General features: G+C 42.4%; 1 protein-coding gene across 1 annotated transcript in view; it reads right to left on the reverse strand.

Moving 5' to 3' along the window:
- Nucleotides 1–18,625, reverse strand: part of GABRA5 (gamma-aminobutyric acid type A receptor subunit alpha5) — a 62,621-nt gene that overhangs the window by 24,605 nt on the left and 19,391 nt on the right. The window contains 3 exon segments of the mRNA XM_082220185.1: nt 942–1,024; nt 17,099–17,319; nt 17,440–17,507. Of these exon segments, the coding sequence (XP_082076311.1) occupies nt 942–1,024; nt 17,099–17,319; nt 17,440–17,507 (372 nt within the window).

Below are 18,625 nucleotides of genomic sequence, written 5' to 3' on the forward strand. Positions count from 1 at the left end.
TCACTTTCTGTAAGATAAATTCGCCCTCCCTGACTGCAAATGCCAAAGTTATCACAGTACAGTGGTACCTTGGGTTACATACACTTCAGGTTACAGACTCCGCTAACCCAGAAATAGTGCTTCAGGTTAAGAACTTTGCTTCAGGATGAGAACAGAAATTGGGCTCTGGTGGCGCAGCGGCAGCAGGAGGCCACATTAGCTAAAGAGGTGCTTCAGGTTAAGAACAGTTTCAGGTTAGGTTAAGAACGGACCTCCGGAATGAATTAAGTACTTAACCTGAGGTACCACTGTATATAAAGCGAATGTGGTTTGCCATTGGAATGATTGCCTCTGGGGATTATCGGGAGTTAACTATGGAAGCTGCTCTGAGCCAGAAAAAAGTCCTTGCTAGTTCCAGTGCTTTTTTTCCCCCTGGGGGTACTCAAGAGTACCATCACCTTTTAAAAAAAAAATGTTTAAAATGTGGAATAACTTCATGGTGAGTACTAGCCCCCTTTTTTCTTAACCCCCCCCCAGCACTGACTAGATCAAATGTACAATGGTAAAGAACAGATGTAGGAAACCAAAGACAATGTCAGATCCTTCACATTTAGCTAAGTTACCCTCATGGTGCACAAAAACCCCATTAAAATAGGCTCCCTTGATCTCGCTCAAGGGACACTGAGGTCCACCTCCAGGGGCCTTCTGGCAGTTCCCTCACTGCATGAAGTTACAGGGAACCAGGAAGAGGGCCTCCTTGGCAGTGGCGCCCTCCTTGTGGAACAACCTCCTATCAGATGTCAAGGAGATAAAGAACTACCCAACTTTTAGAAGACATCTAAAGACAGCCCTGTAACAGGAAGTTTTCAACGTTTGACATTTTATCCTGTTTATATATTTTTCTGGAAGCAGCCCCAAGATGGGTGGGGTATAAATTATTATTATTATTATTAAACACTTACAACTTCCAAATTTTAATGGGCAAGCATGTGCATCCATGGGGAAATCTTCCAGCTGCATGGGGCATTCGGCAGAGATGGTCAATCTGACAGAGAGAGAGAGAATGAGAATTAAGAGTTTGTTGGTTTGATTCACAGAGAAATATAGTTATGCCAGATAAACATGGGTCCACATGGACCATTACACATTTAATAGATCATGCAGGAGGATTGCCAGGGCCATGTCACCCAACCTCACTCACTGCCATGTGGGCTGTCCCACCCATCACTGCCATGCTCCTCCGATGTCCATTCATTCATTTGTATGTGGGGAGACCTCCATCTGGTGACCGTTCCATGTGCAGAAGTCAGGGGAGCATGATGTGCTGGCATGGGGCAGCACTAGACCGCATGGCCCCTTGACTGCCTCCAATCATTCTTTTGACACATGGGTTGTATGAACCCCTTACAAATGTTGTGTGTGAGAGGTGGAGAAAGCACAGCCATATTTTCCACACCTTCTCATGGGAATCAAATGATTTCTAAGTCACGTACAGAAGCTTTAATAATGTATTGATGATGCAATAATTGTTTCCTTACCACCTTAAATTTTAACCAGTTTCTTAAAAACTTGGGGAAATAAAGTGTGGATAGCTCATTCTGTTCCCCCCCCCCACGCTTTTGCTAAAGGCTTTTCTTTTGGCAAAGCAGCTGTTCTGCTAATCCGTAAGACTCCCTCCATATTTATAGTGGCTGCACCATTTCCAAGTACAGTAGAGGTAATGTTGATAATGACAACGTCAAATGAACACTTGAAGGTATGGAATCGTGAATGCCATTCAAATGCTGCTAAGAGACTTTCAAAATCATAGCTGGGAAGCTATCAGGTAGTGGGACTCTGAGAGACAGCCATGCTAGTGGAAGTCCGTGATAACTAGAGAAATATACCCTAAGGAGGATTTCCTAGTGCCGCGTGGGGTGTTGCAATAAAATTTCAAGCTGAATCAGTGTTGGTTGATCAGAAACTCTGGTGGTACTTTAACTAATGGGGAGGGAGAGAAGATATTTTTCATATCATAAGAACAGGATGGCTTGTTACTTTTAGACTGATTTATGTGTGTTCAGTTGATATGTGGCCATGTACACATGCATTGTGGTGACCCAGAAGTGGGCAGAAAAGGGGGCGGAATGGGGGAGAACAGGAGCAGGCAGAGGTGGAACAAGCTTATGTGCATGATGATCCAGAATGCAACTCCCATGCAAATCTGGGGTTGCCTGTACATCCGGGTACAAGTGTGAGCAAACCAAAAAAGCCAACAAGTTTAATGTTTCACTGTAACACTAAAACTATTCCCTCTGTTGTTCCCTGTGCTGGTCTGAACCGCACCATAATGACAGCATCTGAACTATAGTCTCGGGTTATTTCCCCCCAAATCTATTATTTGAAGAATTGACTTTCTGATCCAGGCCTGGGTAACAGCTATCCACTACAATCAAAATAACACATTCTTTGGGGCCTATATTAATTAGGTCCCATCATCTCATGGTAGTTCCAAAACAATCAATCAGTTTCCAAGTTGACTGTGAGTCTGTAAAGCAGGCATAGGCAAACTCTGGCCATCCAGATGTTTGGGACTACAATTCCCATCATCCCTAGCTAACATGACCAGTGGCCAGGGATGATGGGAAACATCTGGAGGGCCGGAGTTTGCCTATGCCTGCTGTAAAGGGTGGAAATAACATTTCTGAAGCCCACTTGCCATTCTACAACCATTTCCTTGCACCCTCTCCCCTCCCTCTTATTCAGTAGCCCATCCATCTATACAGTTGTCCTCATCTCTGTTCCCTTCATCCATCTATTCGGAGACAGCCCAAGACATGTTGCTTCCTGAGGCATAGCAGCAAATCGCCCAGTCCTCAAGTCAACATACATAGCACCCAAGGCCACACCCAAGCCCCTCTCCTCCTCCCTGGCAGTAAAAAATGTACTGGTAATAGATTAGATAACTAGCCATTTGCTGCTCTTTCATGGAGCCCAAAATCAGCTTCCTAATGCATCCCCCTCACTCTGCATACTGGTACATAATCTATCTATTCTAGGTGAACTGGTAGCTTTATCTCACAACTAATCAATATACCATTGGCAGAAACGCCTATTTCTGAAAAGTGATAAAAGCATAGCCTTGTAAAACAGCATTAATCTGCAGAAAGGAACAGTCGTCCCCTGAGCTTTCACACAAAACATTGTATGCAGCATGAACACTGTTTTTTTTTTTAAAGAATAAAAAATAAATCCATGGAAGAATTCTATATTCCCTAATCCAATCACTTTTCTCCAGATGTGTATAGTACTCTTAAAAAGATGTACGGCTGTAAAATATCTCTGTTAAAAAGAAACATAACCTAGAGAGTAACCAAGAATGTGTTAAAAAGGAGTTCAATGATCAGATTCCCAAAGCACTCAACTAACAAACTTGCATTCTTTTTTCCTCATCAACCCTAAATAGGAATTTAAAGAATACACAGGAGAGTAAAGTTTAGAGGACATAGGAGCCAACTCCTACAGGCCAGGGTCCCTTCGCCCCCCACTCAAATATTTGAGGGGGCCACCAGCCCCAAGTTGATGGACCTTGCCATTCAAATAGTTTGTATGTGCCGTGTCTTGTGATCAATTATGTTGGGTGGGGCTTACCTGCCCCCCAATATTTTATTCAAGTTGGCATCCCTGGTAGAGGAGCTGTATCTGGTGCCTTCACCTCTGACCTTCCTGTGGTGAGCTGTCAGATCTGAAGAAACCTCGATTGTGTGGTGATCTTGTAGAGTATTCTCAGCGTGTTCAGATGACCATGCAAAGAATCCATTGTTGGATCTTTGACCTCATTGCACAAAGCTCAAGTAGGGGATAGGGGCAGCAGAAACAGGGACTTTGGGGACATGGACTAGTGAATGTACTCCCTGCACACTTTATTCCCTCACCTGTTCTGTGAACACCTAAACAGGACTTCTGCCACCTTAACTTCATGTCACTCGGTCATTATCATGACTTAGTATCAAGGTGCAACCACTATACAAGGGAGCTTTCATCTGTTTATATGGTGATGGATGATACTTGTTTCTGCTTGATATTTTCTAAATTGCTTGAGATGCATATGAACCAGCCATGGAGAAGTGCCAGTCACATCCTTTTCACAGAGTCTCAGCTGATGTTACACACCCACAGCATGTGAGTGAATGAGGTGTTTCTAGCCTTTGGGAAAATTTCATGACAAAGTTTAGTGGTACCTTTTTTTTGTAAGGGTATGTAGCAGGTTATACATTAAAGCCTCGTTCATTTATTTCCTATTCATTTATGCACAATCTAGAGAAAATGTACAGTGGTACCTCTAGTTGTGGACACGATCTGTTCAGGGTGCCTTTTGCACCCTGAAAAGTCTGCAACTATAGTGGTGCTTCTGCACAAGCATGGAGCGTGATAGAGCACTTCTGCACATATGCAAAGCACGCAGAATGCTTCTGTGCATGCACGAAGTGTGCAGAACACTTCTGTGTGCGCGCGCACGGCGAAACCCGGAAGTGTAATTTTGCCGTGTTCGCAAGCTGAAAAGACATAACATGAACCTAATACAACACGACGTATGACGCAACATGAACCTAACGCAACACGAGGTATAACACAACACGAGGTATGACATAGAAAAGAAATGCAACAGAATAAACTGTGCTCTGTGGCTGTATTATGAGAAACCATGGTTTACTGAAACATGCATAAGTTACAACAAGCCTCTCATCTCCTCCTTCTGCACAGCATAAAGAAATTGGGAAGTGTTCGTTTCTGTTTTTAGTCTACCATGGCTTCCCATGTCATCAAAACTGTGAACCATGGTTAACACAAACAACAGTTGATTTCAACCCAGCTTCAGAAACCATGGTTTGATGTTATCTAAAGTTTGTTGGGCCAGGCAACATGTCTGTTGCTAAAGAGAAAGCAGAAGTTTCTGAACTCTTCCCAACCAGGCAAGAAGTTTAGAGGGAGGAAGCAAGCGAGCCCAGGACTTAAAACAGCTTGTGAAAGTTATGCAAACCATAGTGCCCCATACTGCAAGCAAGGGATTGTTGCATAATTTTTGCTGCCTTTCTGTAGGTCAGGGATTTTCATCACACCTTATCTATCCACGCAAAGGACAGCAAATGATTTAGTACAACAAAGAAGTCTTAAGATGTGACTAAAGATTTGGCTGCCGTACAACTATGTCAAAGAGAAGAAAACCCAAAAGTTGGCAATTGGCCAACAAAGTTGTAGACAATGAAGTTCAGAAACAAATGAGGCTGGGATATTTTAAAAACAACAACAGCAACATTCAACTTTTTAAAAATAAATAAAAATAAAGAGAAAACCATGCACTTTTTTTTAAAAGGCAAACAAAAGATTGAACTATTAGTATGTAGCCCAATTGATTTTCATGTATTTTTCTTTTTGTTCACTGTTCAATTATTTTGGGTGTACCTGAAGTGATTCACTTTCCTCTAATCTTGTTTTTTAAAAAATCCCCCTGGCTTGATCTCTCTCAGTGTTAAGTCCTTCTTAAACCTTAGGGGACTTCAGCTGTGCAAACCTTGCAGGGGCCATCTATAAGGAAATGCCTGCCACCCACTGGACTATATTTATCCACCCACCCTGTCTGTCTTCTAGCTTTCTGTTTCTCATACTCTGCAGCTCCTTTCTATGCCTTTTGTTGGTGGGCAGGCACAATTGCCACCCACCAGTGAATTTGTGATTCAGAAAATCTGGAGCCCCTGTGCATTTCCTACTCACGGTCACAGTCTGTGCCAATTTCCATGCTTTGGGGGGGGGGGGAACCCGATCGTTACTATTTTGCTGTTGCAGAGCGGTGATGAAGCTTAATTACTATTTGTATGTTTTTTGTGTGAAGTGCTTTCAAAACTTCAAATGGCAAGGGCTGCGGAAGGGCACAAGTCTTGTCTGTATTATTGTTGGCAGGTGCCTTCTTCAGCACAGTGGGTAATTTAAGCCTTGGCGTTACAGAGAAACTTTATTACTGGCTTTACCTAATCAATGCAGAAGGGGAGCAGAGGCCCCTCCAGGCCTTATCTAAACAACAACAGCAACAACAACAATTGAATGAAAGAAAAGAAATGTAGAGATCATACTGGATCGCTCACTGTAGATGTTGACCCAGTGTGTGGCAGCTGTGAAAAAGGTGAATCCCATGTTAGGGATCATTAGGAAAGGGGTTACAAATAAAATGGCCAACATCCAAATGCTGTTACAGTGGTACCTCGGGTTACAGATGCTTCAGGTTACAGACACTTCAGGTTACAGACTCCACTAACCCAGAAATAGTACCTTTGGTTAAGAACTTTGCTTCAGGATGAGAACAGAAATCGCATGGCGGCAGGCCGCATTAGCTAAAGTGGTACCTCAGGTTAAGAACAGTTTCAGGTTAAGAACGGACCTCCAGAACGAATTAAGTTCTTAACCAGAGGTACCACTGTATACAAATTCATGGTGAGACCACACTGGGAGACTATGTATACTTCTGGTCTCTTGAAAACAATATTGTTGATCTGGAAGAGGTTCAGAAAAGGATAACCGAAATTATTGGGCTTTGAGTGACTTCCTTATGAGGAAATATGGAGCTTTTTAGTTTGGGGAAAAGGCAAGTAAGAAGGAACATGATCAAAGTGTTTAAAATTATGCAGAGTTTGGAGAAAATGGATTTCTTATAACAAGGCCAGGAATTGGTGTTGATAAACTGAAGATCAATCCAGATAAGACTGAGGAACTGTTAGTGGGTGGTTTCCTAGACTGGATGGATGGGAGGGAGGTTGCCTGCTCTTGATGGGGTTACATGCCCTCTGAAGGAGCACGTACACAGCTTGGAGGTAACCTGGAGGTAACTTGGAGGTAACAGCTTGGACCCGTTGCTGTCTTGAGGCTCAGGTGGCCCAGGTGGCATGGAGTGCCTTCCATCAGCTTCGGCTGGGGGCCCAGCTGCACCCCATCTGGACAGGCATAGCCTAACCTCTGGTGTCTATGCTCTGGTAACCTCTAGGGTAGATTACTGCAACACATTGTATGTGGGGCTGCCTCTGAAGATGGTTCGGAAACTTCAGCTACAGAATTCAGTGGCCAGGTTGCTCACCGGGGCAAGACGGTTTGAGAATATGACATCGATCCTAGTCCAACTGGCTACCAGTTATTTTCCGGGCCCAATTCAAAGTGCTGGTTTTGACCTATAAAGCCTTAAATGGTTCATATCTCTTTAGGCACTGGACAATAACTTTCCTCTATACCCAGGCCTTTGGCCATCAACTGTCTATGGCCTTGTAGAAGTGGTTGGGATGTTTTTAATGTGCATATTTCCTCCTTCTCACCCCCTTGGTTTTAATGTATCTATGTGTTGTTGTTTGCCTTTTTGTGTTTGGTTGCAAGTTGCTTTGGGTTGCTTGGGCAAGATAAAGGGATTGATTTTTCCCTTTACCACCTAATCAAATATAATTTAAAATCTGTTTTTCCCACCACATCTTTTAGCTACTGTAAAAACCTTAAAAGCATCTATTATGTTGTGCATTTTGAGGTTTGTTTGTTTTTATTACCTAGAAGTCAATCATACATTTGACATATATTCAATCAAACAATTTAGGACCTTGGAAATTTAATGGAAAAGGCTGAGTGGGAAACATAATGTACCTCATTCCGTACAGAAACAATTGGCACTGGATCATTAGCCTGCATGCAAAATACCCTTCCTTCCTTCCCTCCTTTCTCTCTCTCCCCCCCTCCACACACACTCATGATCTTAAATTCATGCTACCAGTTTTTAAATCCTTATAAGAAATCAAGCTGATACACAAAAGAAGTCACATTGGCTTCTTGTTTTGTTTATGTTTGTGTGTGTGTGACAGCAGAATAAAAAATACTGGCCGATTTTCACATAATCTCTTAATCCTTTGCTGCCACACAAAATATTAAGCAACATGAGTCAAAAGTCATATTTTGGGGTGAGGGAGATTGGCAGAGTCTATCTAGCCCATCTTTTAGTTCCTGATAGGCTCAAGACCATCTCCCTTACCTCGTGAGCCCTGAATATTGTCTCAGAGAGTGAGTGTTCAGTACCTAACACGTTAATGGGACACCTCTTTATCTCACGCTAGGTTTTTACTGCCTCACAGGCCTTCTCATGCTTGTGTTTATGCGATTACATCAGGTGTACCAAAACACTAATAACAAAGACGAGAAAAAGAAAAGGCTAACTCACTCCCCATGCATTAAAATGAAAAAGCTTCTCTAGAAGCAGCTATTGATGGGAATAATGTCTGTACTTATTGAAGGGCAGCTGGGGTAGCCGCTGTTATACCCTACAAGGGATTACACAGCCGGGCTGGGAAAACATCTGGCATGCTAGTTTGTCTCTGCAGAGAACCAACCGATTTAAAAATTAAGGTAAGTTTTGTTTTTGTTTTTTTAAAGGAAGGGGGAAAAATCAGTCGTGCTGCAGCAGCAGCACTAGAAATAGCTCCTTAATTCCACACTAATTCGTTCTAATACCCAGTAAACATTACGGTGCCTATAAAGTTTCTGTTAAATGTATTTATGGGAGCCTAGAACCGAAGTGCACCTGATTCTGAACATCATACGCACATACATGAATGATGCACATGACGCAAGCCTTCAAAATGTTCTTCTCCATTAATAAGCACAGCTACTGGGCCAGGACTTTGTGAGCAAAGATATGCCTGTGGTGCCATCAAGTGGCCATTATACATATTGCACTCAGTTTCAGCTGCCCGCATTTTATTTTATTTTGGAATGTACAATTAAGACAGGTCGAATATTCCCATGTGCAAATGGCACCGACTGCTTGGTTATGGTTCATAAATTCAGCTTCCCTAGAACCAAATTCAATGGCAAATAAATAACCAGGTAGTTTTGTAAAATGAACATTTAAAGCTCATCAGAGTATAGGTTTGCATCTTTGTTCTGCAATTCAACAAGCATAGTGGTTTTCTTTGAAAGAAAAAAATCCTGCTTATTTTCTACCCACTTACATATCAATAGAAAGTCATGTTTGTATTGATATTCCCATGCCCCCCTCACTTTCCTGTTTCATTTCTGATATGCTATGCAAATGAGCAATATCAGACAGAAATATTAATAAAAGCTCATTGCTGGTACTCTTCCTTTCTCTATGTGAAACCTTTAGGATGCCAGAAAAACCAGAGCTGTTCCTGTTAGCATTTTGTATAGATTTTCCTCTTTGTGAAAGCCGCTTTTTCCAAATTTAGAAACGGACAATGCTCCCCTCTAGGGGCTGAAAAGAAAGATGCAATCTTAAATTCATGTTGCCAGTTTCCAAACACTTATTAGAAATCAAATTACTCCACAAGTGACCCTGCTGGTCACATTGTTTTACAATCAGCTTAGTATTTTTACTGTCCATTTGTCCAGCTAAATCAGATGTGTGGCTCAATTCTAAATATATTTACTTATTTCCCAGTAATTAAACTAATACTTAGTAAAATAAATTTTAAAAATGCAATCTATCTCTTGGTTCATAAATGCTGAAGTAATCAAATAATGGGCATCTTAAGCCCATTAAGAACATATCTTAAGCAGTTGCTTGGGTGGATGAACCAGGCATCATCGCTCAAACACAGGCAGGAAGAAAACCTCCAATGTACTAAAAGATGCTTGGGTTAATAACATCTGGAGCATTGCTCTATTAGAACGCCCCACATACCATCAGCAAATAATCAAAGGCATGTAAAAAAATACATTTAACACAGTTTGGTCTCCTTTTTTCTCTTTTATTGAAGAACAGGATATTTTAATGCCATAATCATCACAGAGGTATCTGTGGAGGGGATATATTGATTGTAAATGTCTAGTAAACGAGATCGGTAATTGGGTTCCTACTGAGAGTATTTGGTGAACCAACATGACAGGGATGAGGGATTGAGGATAGGAGTGATCATTCTGTGGTATTATGGCAGTGGGCAAAGCTGAAGTGTAACTTTTTAATAAGTGTATTTTTAATAATAATAGGCAGAACTGTCATAACCTCTCACCCAACATTTTCCCATGGAGCCAGCTATCATGGGCAACAGTGTGTCTCTAAAGGCAGGGCAGCCCAGTCTGATGCTGAACTTGGGACGGGAAGGATTAGGAAACTTGATATCGATTCGGAGTTGGCACATGTCTTTCCCTGCCCTTTTGTCTGCTCAACACAGCAGATCATCCCAAAGCAACCAAGATGTGTGCCTTTAGCTCTTGTGTGCATGTGTTTTGTTTTGTTTAAAAAAAGTGGGGGCACCAGATTGGCACACGAACAGGGAGGAGTCCTGTCCTGTCTCAGCTCAATGGAAGCCTGCTGTACAGTCTTTGGGTACAGTCATGTTACATAAAGCAGAGTGGGGTCACAACAGGCGAGGCTGTTGTTGTCAGTACCTTGGACAGCACCCTGCTAGCTAGAGGATTCTCCCAGAGAGAAAATTCCTTGTCTCAGCAAGGCACAGAAGCCTTCTGAGGTGATCAGAAGGCTGGCCAGCCTGGTCCTGCTGCCAGCCCCCCAGCCCAGTCTGAGCCTTATTATGCAGCCACTAGCAACTATGCTGTGGTGTTTGTATAGAAACATATGAAGCTGCCTTGTATCCAATCAGGCAGACCATTGGTCCATGTTCCTCAGTGCTGTCTTCACTGTCTGGTAGTGGATCGTTTCAAGACTAGGGACACTTCCAGTGATACCTGAAGATGCCAGGACTGAACCTGGGACCGTCTGCATGGAAAGCAGATGTTCTGTCACTGAGCTACAGCCATTCTTTTATTAGTTATTATTATTATTATTATTATTATTCATTCGATTTATATACAGTCCTTCATTGAAAGATCTCAGGGCAGTTCACAGGATAAAAACACAAAAGAACAAATATATAGCTAAACCAGGAGCAACCAAACAATAACATCCCCTCCCACAAGATACATCTAAAAGGCTGCATAATATTAATCAGCTCAAGGCCTGGTTAAAGAGGAACATATTGGGAGTAATGTAATACCTTGGTTCTCGAACCTAATCTGTTCCAGAGTCTGTTCGACTCCTGAAAGTGTTCAAAAAGCAAGGCACAGCTTCCGATTGGCTGCAGGAGCTACCTGCACTCAAGCAAAAGCCACGTTGGATGTTTGACTTCTGAAAAATGTTCAAAAACCAGAACGCTTACTTCTGGGTTTACAGCATTTGGGAGCCGATTTGTTCGCCAACTAAACCATTCAAGAATGAAGGTACCACTTCTGAGGTACCACTTTTCTGAGTCCAAGGACTACAGCAGGCAATGTCTTCTGACCTGGAAGATCCCACAGCAGTGGATAGTGACTCCTTGAGCAGCAGTTCCACCTCACCTGAATTGTCCTCTGAGCTTGGGGATGGTTGAAGCCAGCCCAGGAGGGAGACCACGGGCAGATCCACCACACACATTTAAAGCACATGACTTCAAAGGATCCTAGGAAGTATAGTTTCCTCCTATAATTCCCAGTACACTTAGCAAACCACAGTTCCCAGGATTCTTTTGGGAAAACCATTGCTCTAAATGTGCACTGGATGTGCTTAAAATGTATTCTGTAGCAATACCCTTTAAGCCTTTACCTCCACTATGGTCCTAATCGAGATACCCGTACAGTGGTACCTTGGCTGTCAAATGTAATCCATTCCGGGAATCCGTTCAACTTCTGGAACCATTAGAAAACCAAGGTGCGGATTCTGATTGGCTGCAGGAGCTTCCTGCACTGAAGCAGAAGCTGTGGAAACCACATCGGACGTTCAGCTTCCGAAAAACATTCACAAACCGGAACACTCACTTCCGGGTTTGCAGCGTTTGGAAGCCGATTTGTTCAGGAGCCAAGCCTTTTGACAGCCAAGGTACCACTGTATTGATCTAGTCCCCCCTGCATTATTTTTTTAAGAGATCAGACACACAAGAGTTAAATATGTTAATAATGTTGTATCTAATTTAGTGCTCACATCCTCCAGCTCAAATTCAATCAAGAAAGGTACTACACAAAGGTACTGCACAAACAGTCTATGAAAACTCCAACTTTGTGGATGTGGCTTTCTTTTCTTTTCTCTCGCTCTCTCTTTCTAAAAGTGACCATAATGGTTATGCAGAAAACTACAGCAATTGTGCATTATGGAATGGAAAATTTAAGTGCTGACCTTGTTACAAGTCTGCAATACTTGTATATGCTACTGAAATAGATGTTAGAAGAGGAGTGCTGAATTTAATTGAATGAACTCAGTTCAGTTCACTTACATTAAATCTAAATTTTCAGTATCCTTACTGACTGGTGTCCAGCATTATCTAGGCTTTAAAATTTATTGAATGATTTTAATACCCCCACTCATATATTTCTATATGCATTTTAATTTTTATGTACATTTTAAAATGAAATGTGTTTGTACTTGCATCCACAGAAGCTGGGATTTCAATTCTGAATTGTAATGATCTCATATAAATAACCTCCAGGGCTGCTAAACCATGTGGTTGTTCAAGCCCAAAACAGGTTTTGGTGGGTCACACCGAGCTTTATTATTGAACAAAGTCAGCCTGAATTTTAAAACAATGGAACAATTCTCAAGCATAACAAGGGCTTTCTCAATTTGCACCATGGTTACTAAATGTGAGGGAAAGCGACTTGCTAATATACACACAGAGAGAGACATCACACTTTGAAACCTGACATTTTACAGCTAGCAGCTATTTCTCTAAAGACAAACCGGTGCATGTTATCATTACTTTTTCTGCCAGTGGAAAACATCACAGGAACACTCATGATGAAAGAAGTGATGTTCTAAATGCAGACCAGCTCTGCAGAGGCATTTTGATATGATTATGTATTACTCAGGGATTTCCCAACCCAAAATGAAAGCAGTAACACAAACGGCAGCCTGATACAACTATTTAATTCTCATCTAGCACATAGTGTGTACACACACTGGGTTGTCCTCAAAACACAAATCTGCCACATTCATTTCGGCACCCAAGATACCTACTCCCAACATTTCTGCTTTCTCAGGCTATCCTACATCACAGGGTTGTTGTGAAAATAAGTTAGAAGCGGGGGGGGGAGAGAGCTCTTTGGATCCCCATCGTCTGGGGATACAGATAAGATAAAGTAAGACTGAAATGAATAGGCTAGACTCTCACTCTCACAGAAGTTCTGTGAATGGCAGAGCCCTTTGTATCCGGGCAATTTTCTGCACTACAAAACTGAATATTTACAACAAATCTATCATTACCTTGAAGGATTTTCAGAAGTTTTCAACAAGCTTTGGGCAATGGCTTAGGTAATGGATGGGAAACCATGGCTTGCCAATTCCCTTGCTGCATCTTCCCTCTGTGGTCTGCTGCCACCACTGATGCCTCTTCCTCTACAAAGCTTCAATCACCATGTCCCACAAAGCTACCCAGGAGGACTCACAACAAACCCAGCAACTACAGGTGCCACAGCAGCAGGATGCTGCAAAGGAGCCTCTGCCTACAGCCACTGTCGAAGAGTATCTATAGGAATGGCCAGCAGCATGGACCAGATATAGAGTGCAATGGCTAGAGCGGCCCTCTAGAACTCCGCTCTGGGCCTGCACTCTGTGACTTAGCAGCACACGCACAGAAATGACTGCCTTCTAATCAGACGCATGTTTCTTCTTCCCATGGCATTGTATCCTGCTGCTAAGTGGCAGCCCTTTTTCATCTGACTGCTGCTGCTGTTGCTGCTGCTTACTCTGTGCCCTGTACTGAGTCCTTGCAACTATGACACTTTGTCACAGAGCCAGAGTTTAATGAAGCACTTGAAGTTTCATGGCTGCAGAGCTTCAGTTTTGAGGAGGGATGCCTTTCAAGGCTGCATTATGGCAGCAGACAATATCAAAAGAATTTAAACAGAGACGCCAAGTTCTGCCTGACATGGGGGGTGGGGAAAATGCTCATCGCTTGTGCATGACATCACACATGTGACACACACGTGTGAAGTCATGTGTGTTGGGAGGAAGCCATGGGGCCCAGCGAGGCCCTCCACTAATGTGGCGAGGCCCTGCGAGGATTGACACCACTGTGAGCAGGACTGACAGACCCGACACCCACCTTTCAAAGTTGGCCCATGAGGGGAGGGGAGTTAAAGATTTGGCTTGCCAGGTCAAAAAGGTGCCCCACTCCTTGGCTGCTGCTTGATCTGGCAAGGGGCTGTATTTGAGAAAAGACTTTGTCTTCAGCTGCATGCCAAGGAAGAACTCCAGAGTGGGATTTTAATGGCAGGGTGGACATGTAATCTGTGAGTTATTTATATAGCCGCAACCTGCATGCAAATGGTGAACAGCGGGAGTTGGAATGTGACTTTGTAAACACTGCAAAGACTGAACAAAGGAACAAAGGAAAATAAGAACTAACTCTCCCAGCACACCGGGTCTGAGACAATAATGATTATGAAGGACTACACATTATGTATCTATCCAATTATGCTGGATTTACATATAAGCTAAACAAGCTATAGCTTAGGGCTCCACTCTTGGGGGGGGGCAAAAAATTAAAGAAAAAAAACACTGGATCTACATTTCCAAAATATAAGATTAAAAACAAATAAAATAAAACCTACATACAACAACAGCAAAATCATTTTACGTTAGAGCTTAATAATTATTTCACTATTAATAGATTTCTTAATTGTATTTGACTATTAATATACTTCTTAAATGTATTTCAGTTCAACAATTACTTTGATAAAATACATATTTTGTTATGTGCAAATGGCTTTAGATACCTATTAGGTCCATAAATTACCATATAGCATATATTCAACACAAAAACAGTGACAATCTGTTGTTGACAGCTGGACATATAAAGGGCCCCATTATCTCCAGTAGCTTAGGGCCTCATCAAACCTAAATCCGGCCCTGACTACACACATGAAATGGATTTTATATTTTTAAGAAATAACCGAGGTGCTGTCTGTAAGGAGGCAATGATGGTTGGCTATAAGAATGAATAACAACAAGTGGAGGATGAAATGGATATTAATGAAGAGATGATGTGGCTACAGGAGGAAAAGATGGGCATATGTTGTTAACCGCTCTGAGGCCGGCTTCGGCTGGAGAGGGTGGGATATAGATACAAAATTATTATTATTATTATTATTATTATTATTATTATTATTATTATTATTAATGTTTACAACAGGAGTGGGAAACCTGATTTTTAAAAAGAAATTGTATTAAATTAAAGTAATTTGGTTGAATTTGTAAGAATCTGGAAAACCAATAAAAATAATTTGAAAGAAAAGGTGTCCCACCCCTGGCCTAGAGGCTAAGAACAGATTCAAAAACAGGGAAAAGAACCTGACAGGAATGCTTCTGATTAAATATGTTCCCTCTGCTTCTGGAGCCAAGTGGAGTCAATCCTCTACTACAGCCTTTCTCAACCTGTGGGTCCCCAGATGTTGTTGGCCTACAACTCCCATCACCCCTAGCTAGCAAGGCCAGAGCTCAGGGATGATGGGAGTTGTAGTCCAACAACATCTGGGGACTCACTAGTTGAGAACCGCTGCTCTACTAGGAAGCAACACCTTTTGGCTTCCTCACTAGGAACCAGGGTTCTGGTGAAGTAGCAATCAGGCTCATAAAGAGTGGGGGAAGTCCTTTCCTGCTGCAAACCATGATAGGAATTGATGAGGAGCTCTTAAACTATAATGGACTCAAAGGGTTCTAGGGCTCTGCTCTCTGAGGCAAGCATTCTCAGGTCACTGCACGATGATACTCTCTAGGATGCAGTGCCACAGCCTAGAGTTGCATCAGGTGATCTAAGTGCTCTTACAGATCTATACAGACAGAGATAGACTTTCAGGTAACTTGGTCCAGAGTTGTGAGTTGTCAGATGAGGGAACTGAGAGAGCGGCTTTGTTAAGGCCACCTAGGAGGTTTACTGCAGAAGCTAGATGTGAACTGGGGACTTCCTGAATCATAGCTCAGTCTCTTAGCCACTATTACACCATGCTCTTACTAGCAATGAGAAAACTCTGATAGGTACAGAAACCTCACAGGAAGGTTATTTTTTGTTGCTGCAGCCACTTCCAGATAAGTTTTGCAAAAGGATGTCTGCATCAGTAGAAATGTGATGGTGCTAGCAAAGTCACAATGAGCCAGGATGAAACTTTACTTGAGTTCCCAATGAGTTCAGGAGATGGGAGAAGAACTCATAATAAGTTCAGCCAAGTCCAGCCAAGTCCAGCCAATTCCAGAGTTTGCCACTATCATTTGTCATTAATCATATTTTACAGGCAGCTGTACATGATATGCAATGCATTAATTTTCCTATAGATTTTTGTCTGTGTGACCACACTTCTGATGCAATTGTTGCTCCTAAGTAACTATTACAGAACACTTATTTGCAATTAGAACAACAATAACAACAACAGTCAGGCAACAGAGGGGCTTACATTCCATCCTATTTATTAGCAATGAGAATAAAAAATAATAATAATCAGGCCACAGAGAGGCTTATAATCCATTCCACCGCCTTTACAAATTGCACTGCAAAAGTATGTCTTTCCAATATCACTAGATCAGAAAGGACCAGAGCTATGAAAGATATGGATATTGATCTAACTCACAAAGACTTTTGAAAAGCACTCGCTTGATCTGAAAAAGGGCACCTGCTAAAATGAAGCCCCTCTCATGCGCTTGCCAAAGCTTTAACATCATGGTCTGTTAATTAGGATTAGTAAAAGTCAAGGAAGAAAAGAAAAACCTAGTCTTTGATTGTTCAATAAGTACCAAACCAGTGACAGATTCAACTTTCTGGCTTAGATCAAAATCACAGCTACAAATACAATGGGAAAGGACCAGTCTTTTGGAAAGAAAGAAAGAAAGAAAGAAAGAAAGAAAGAAAGAAAGAAAAGTCTGCATCATCTACTTTTCAGATAATTTTTTTAAAAAGATCGGCATTGTTCAGAAGCTGTATGTTAATTGCTAGTTATAAGGCATGATTATGCCTTCTGCTTTCTTTTGATGTTTTCATGCAAGAGACTTTTCCCCCTTGACTCTCCTGTGAAGAACACAGGGCAGCACAAATGGGGACCTATCACAGAACAAGCGTCAAAAGAAACCCACAATCTTCCTCCTCACCTCATTGTGTAGAGGAGGGTCCCGTCATCCTCAAGGCGCAAAAGCTTGTTAGGAGTGGTCATGTTGTGGGCGATAGATTTTTTACCATTGTGGAAAAAGGTGTCTGGAGTCCAGATCTTACTGGCAAGGAGGTTGTTCAGAGGCAGGCGTTGCATGGGACCTTTAAATTGAAGCCTTTCGTCTTTCCAACTTTGCCGGAAGAAAACATCAATAGTATATTCCTGGCGTGAAACAGAGACCATTGTATAAGTGCCGTAGCTCATAAGAATGAACCAATCCTCCAGATTATTCTAGCAAATAGCAGCAGGGGACATTTAGACAATCATAGCATTGCAACCTACCATTTCGGTGTCTGACACAGGGCCAAAACTGGTGACAAAGATGTCTGTTTTCACCTCTGTTATTCTCTCTACAACAAAGAAATGTAAACAATTAAGACTGCTCCATCAGCTGGCAATTTGCATTGAGGAGCACCTAATCTTATAGCAATAGCAAAGCAAAGAAGGGTTTTGCCCTTCAGTGGCATCCTGACTCTTCCACTTAATACTATGCGGCTTCTGGGCAATTACCATATTGTTTCTGTGTTGAGGACAGCACTTAGCACTTTGTTGAAGCTAAAGATACATTGCAGAAGTAAGTACAGTGGTACCTCGGGTTAAGAACTTAATTTATTCTTGAGGTCCGTTCTTAACCTGAAACTGTTCTTAACCTGAAGCACCACTTTAGCTAATGAGGCCTCCTGCTGCCGCTGCACCACCAGCGTGCAATTTCTGTCCTCATCCTGAAGCAAAGTTCTTAACCCGAGGTAATATTTCTGGGTTAGTGGAGTCTGTAACCTGAAGCATATGTAACCCGAGGTACCACTGTAGCAGCAGTAGATCACCTCCGCCTACAAGACAAATGCAAGCAAGGAAGTCTGGCAATTCAGCAGGCCTAAGTACATGTAGGGGGACATGGGTGGTGCTGTGGGTTAAACCACAGAGCCTAGGACTTGCCAATCAGAAGGTCGGCAGTTCGAATCCATGCGACAGGGTGAGCTCACGTTGCTTGGTCCCAGCTCCTGCCAACCTAGCAGTTTGAAAGCACGTCAAAGTACAAGTAGATAAATAGGTACCGCTCTGGTGGGAAGGTAAACGGCATTTCCATGCGCTGCTCTGGTTCACCAGAAGCGGCTTAGTCATGCTGGCCACATGACCCGGAAGCTGTACACCGGCTCCCTTGGCCAATAAAGCGAGATGAGCGCCGCAACCCCAGAGTTGGCAACGACTGGACCTAATGGTCAGGGGTCCCTTTACCTTTAAGTACATGTAACTAGGCACACAATGTGGAGCTCCTGAATGTGTGGGCTGCTTCAATAGATGTGCAAAGAGGGGTGCGAACACAGAGGTGCCCTTCCATTGAAAGAAAATGGGTCACTGTACATGCCAAGTTTCTACATGCCTGCATTAGCAGCCCAGTCCCCACAACCATCAGAAGAGTGAATGAAAGGAATGGTGTTTAGCTCTGGTACAAAGAGGACATTAATTA

This window comes from Podarcis vaucheri (genome assembly GCF_965113315.1).
Source record: "Podarcis vaucheri genome assembly, chromosome: 4".
NCBI lineage: Eukaryota > Metazoa > Chordata > Lepidosauria > Squamata > Lacertidae > Podarcis > Podarcis vaucheri.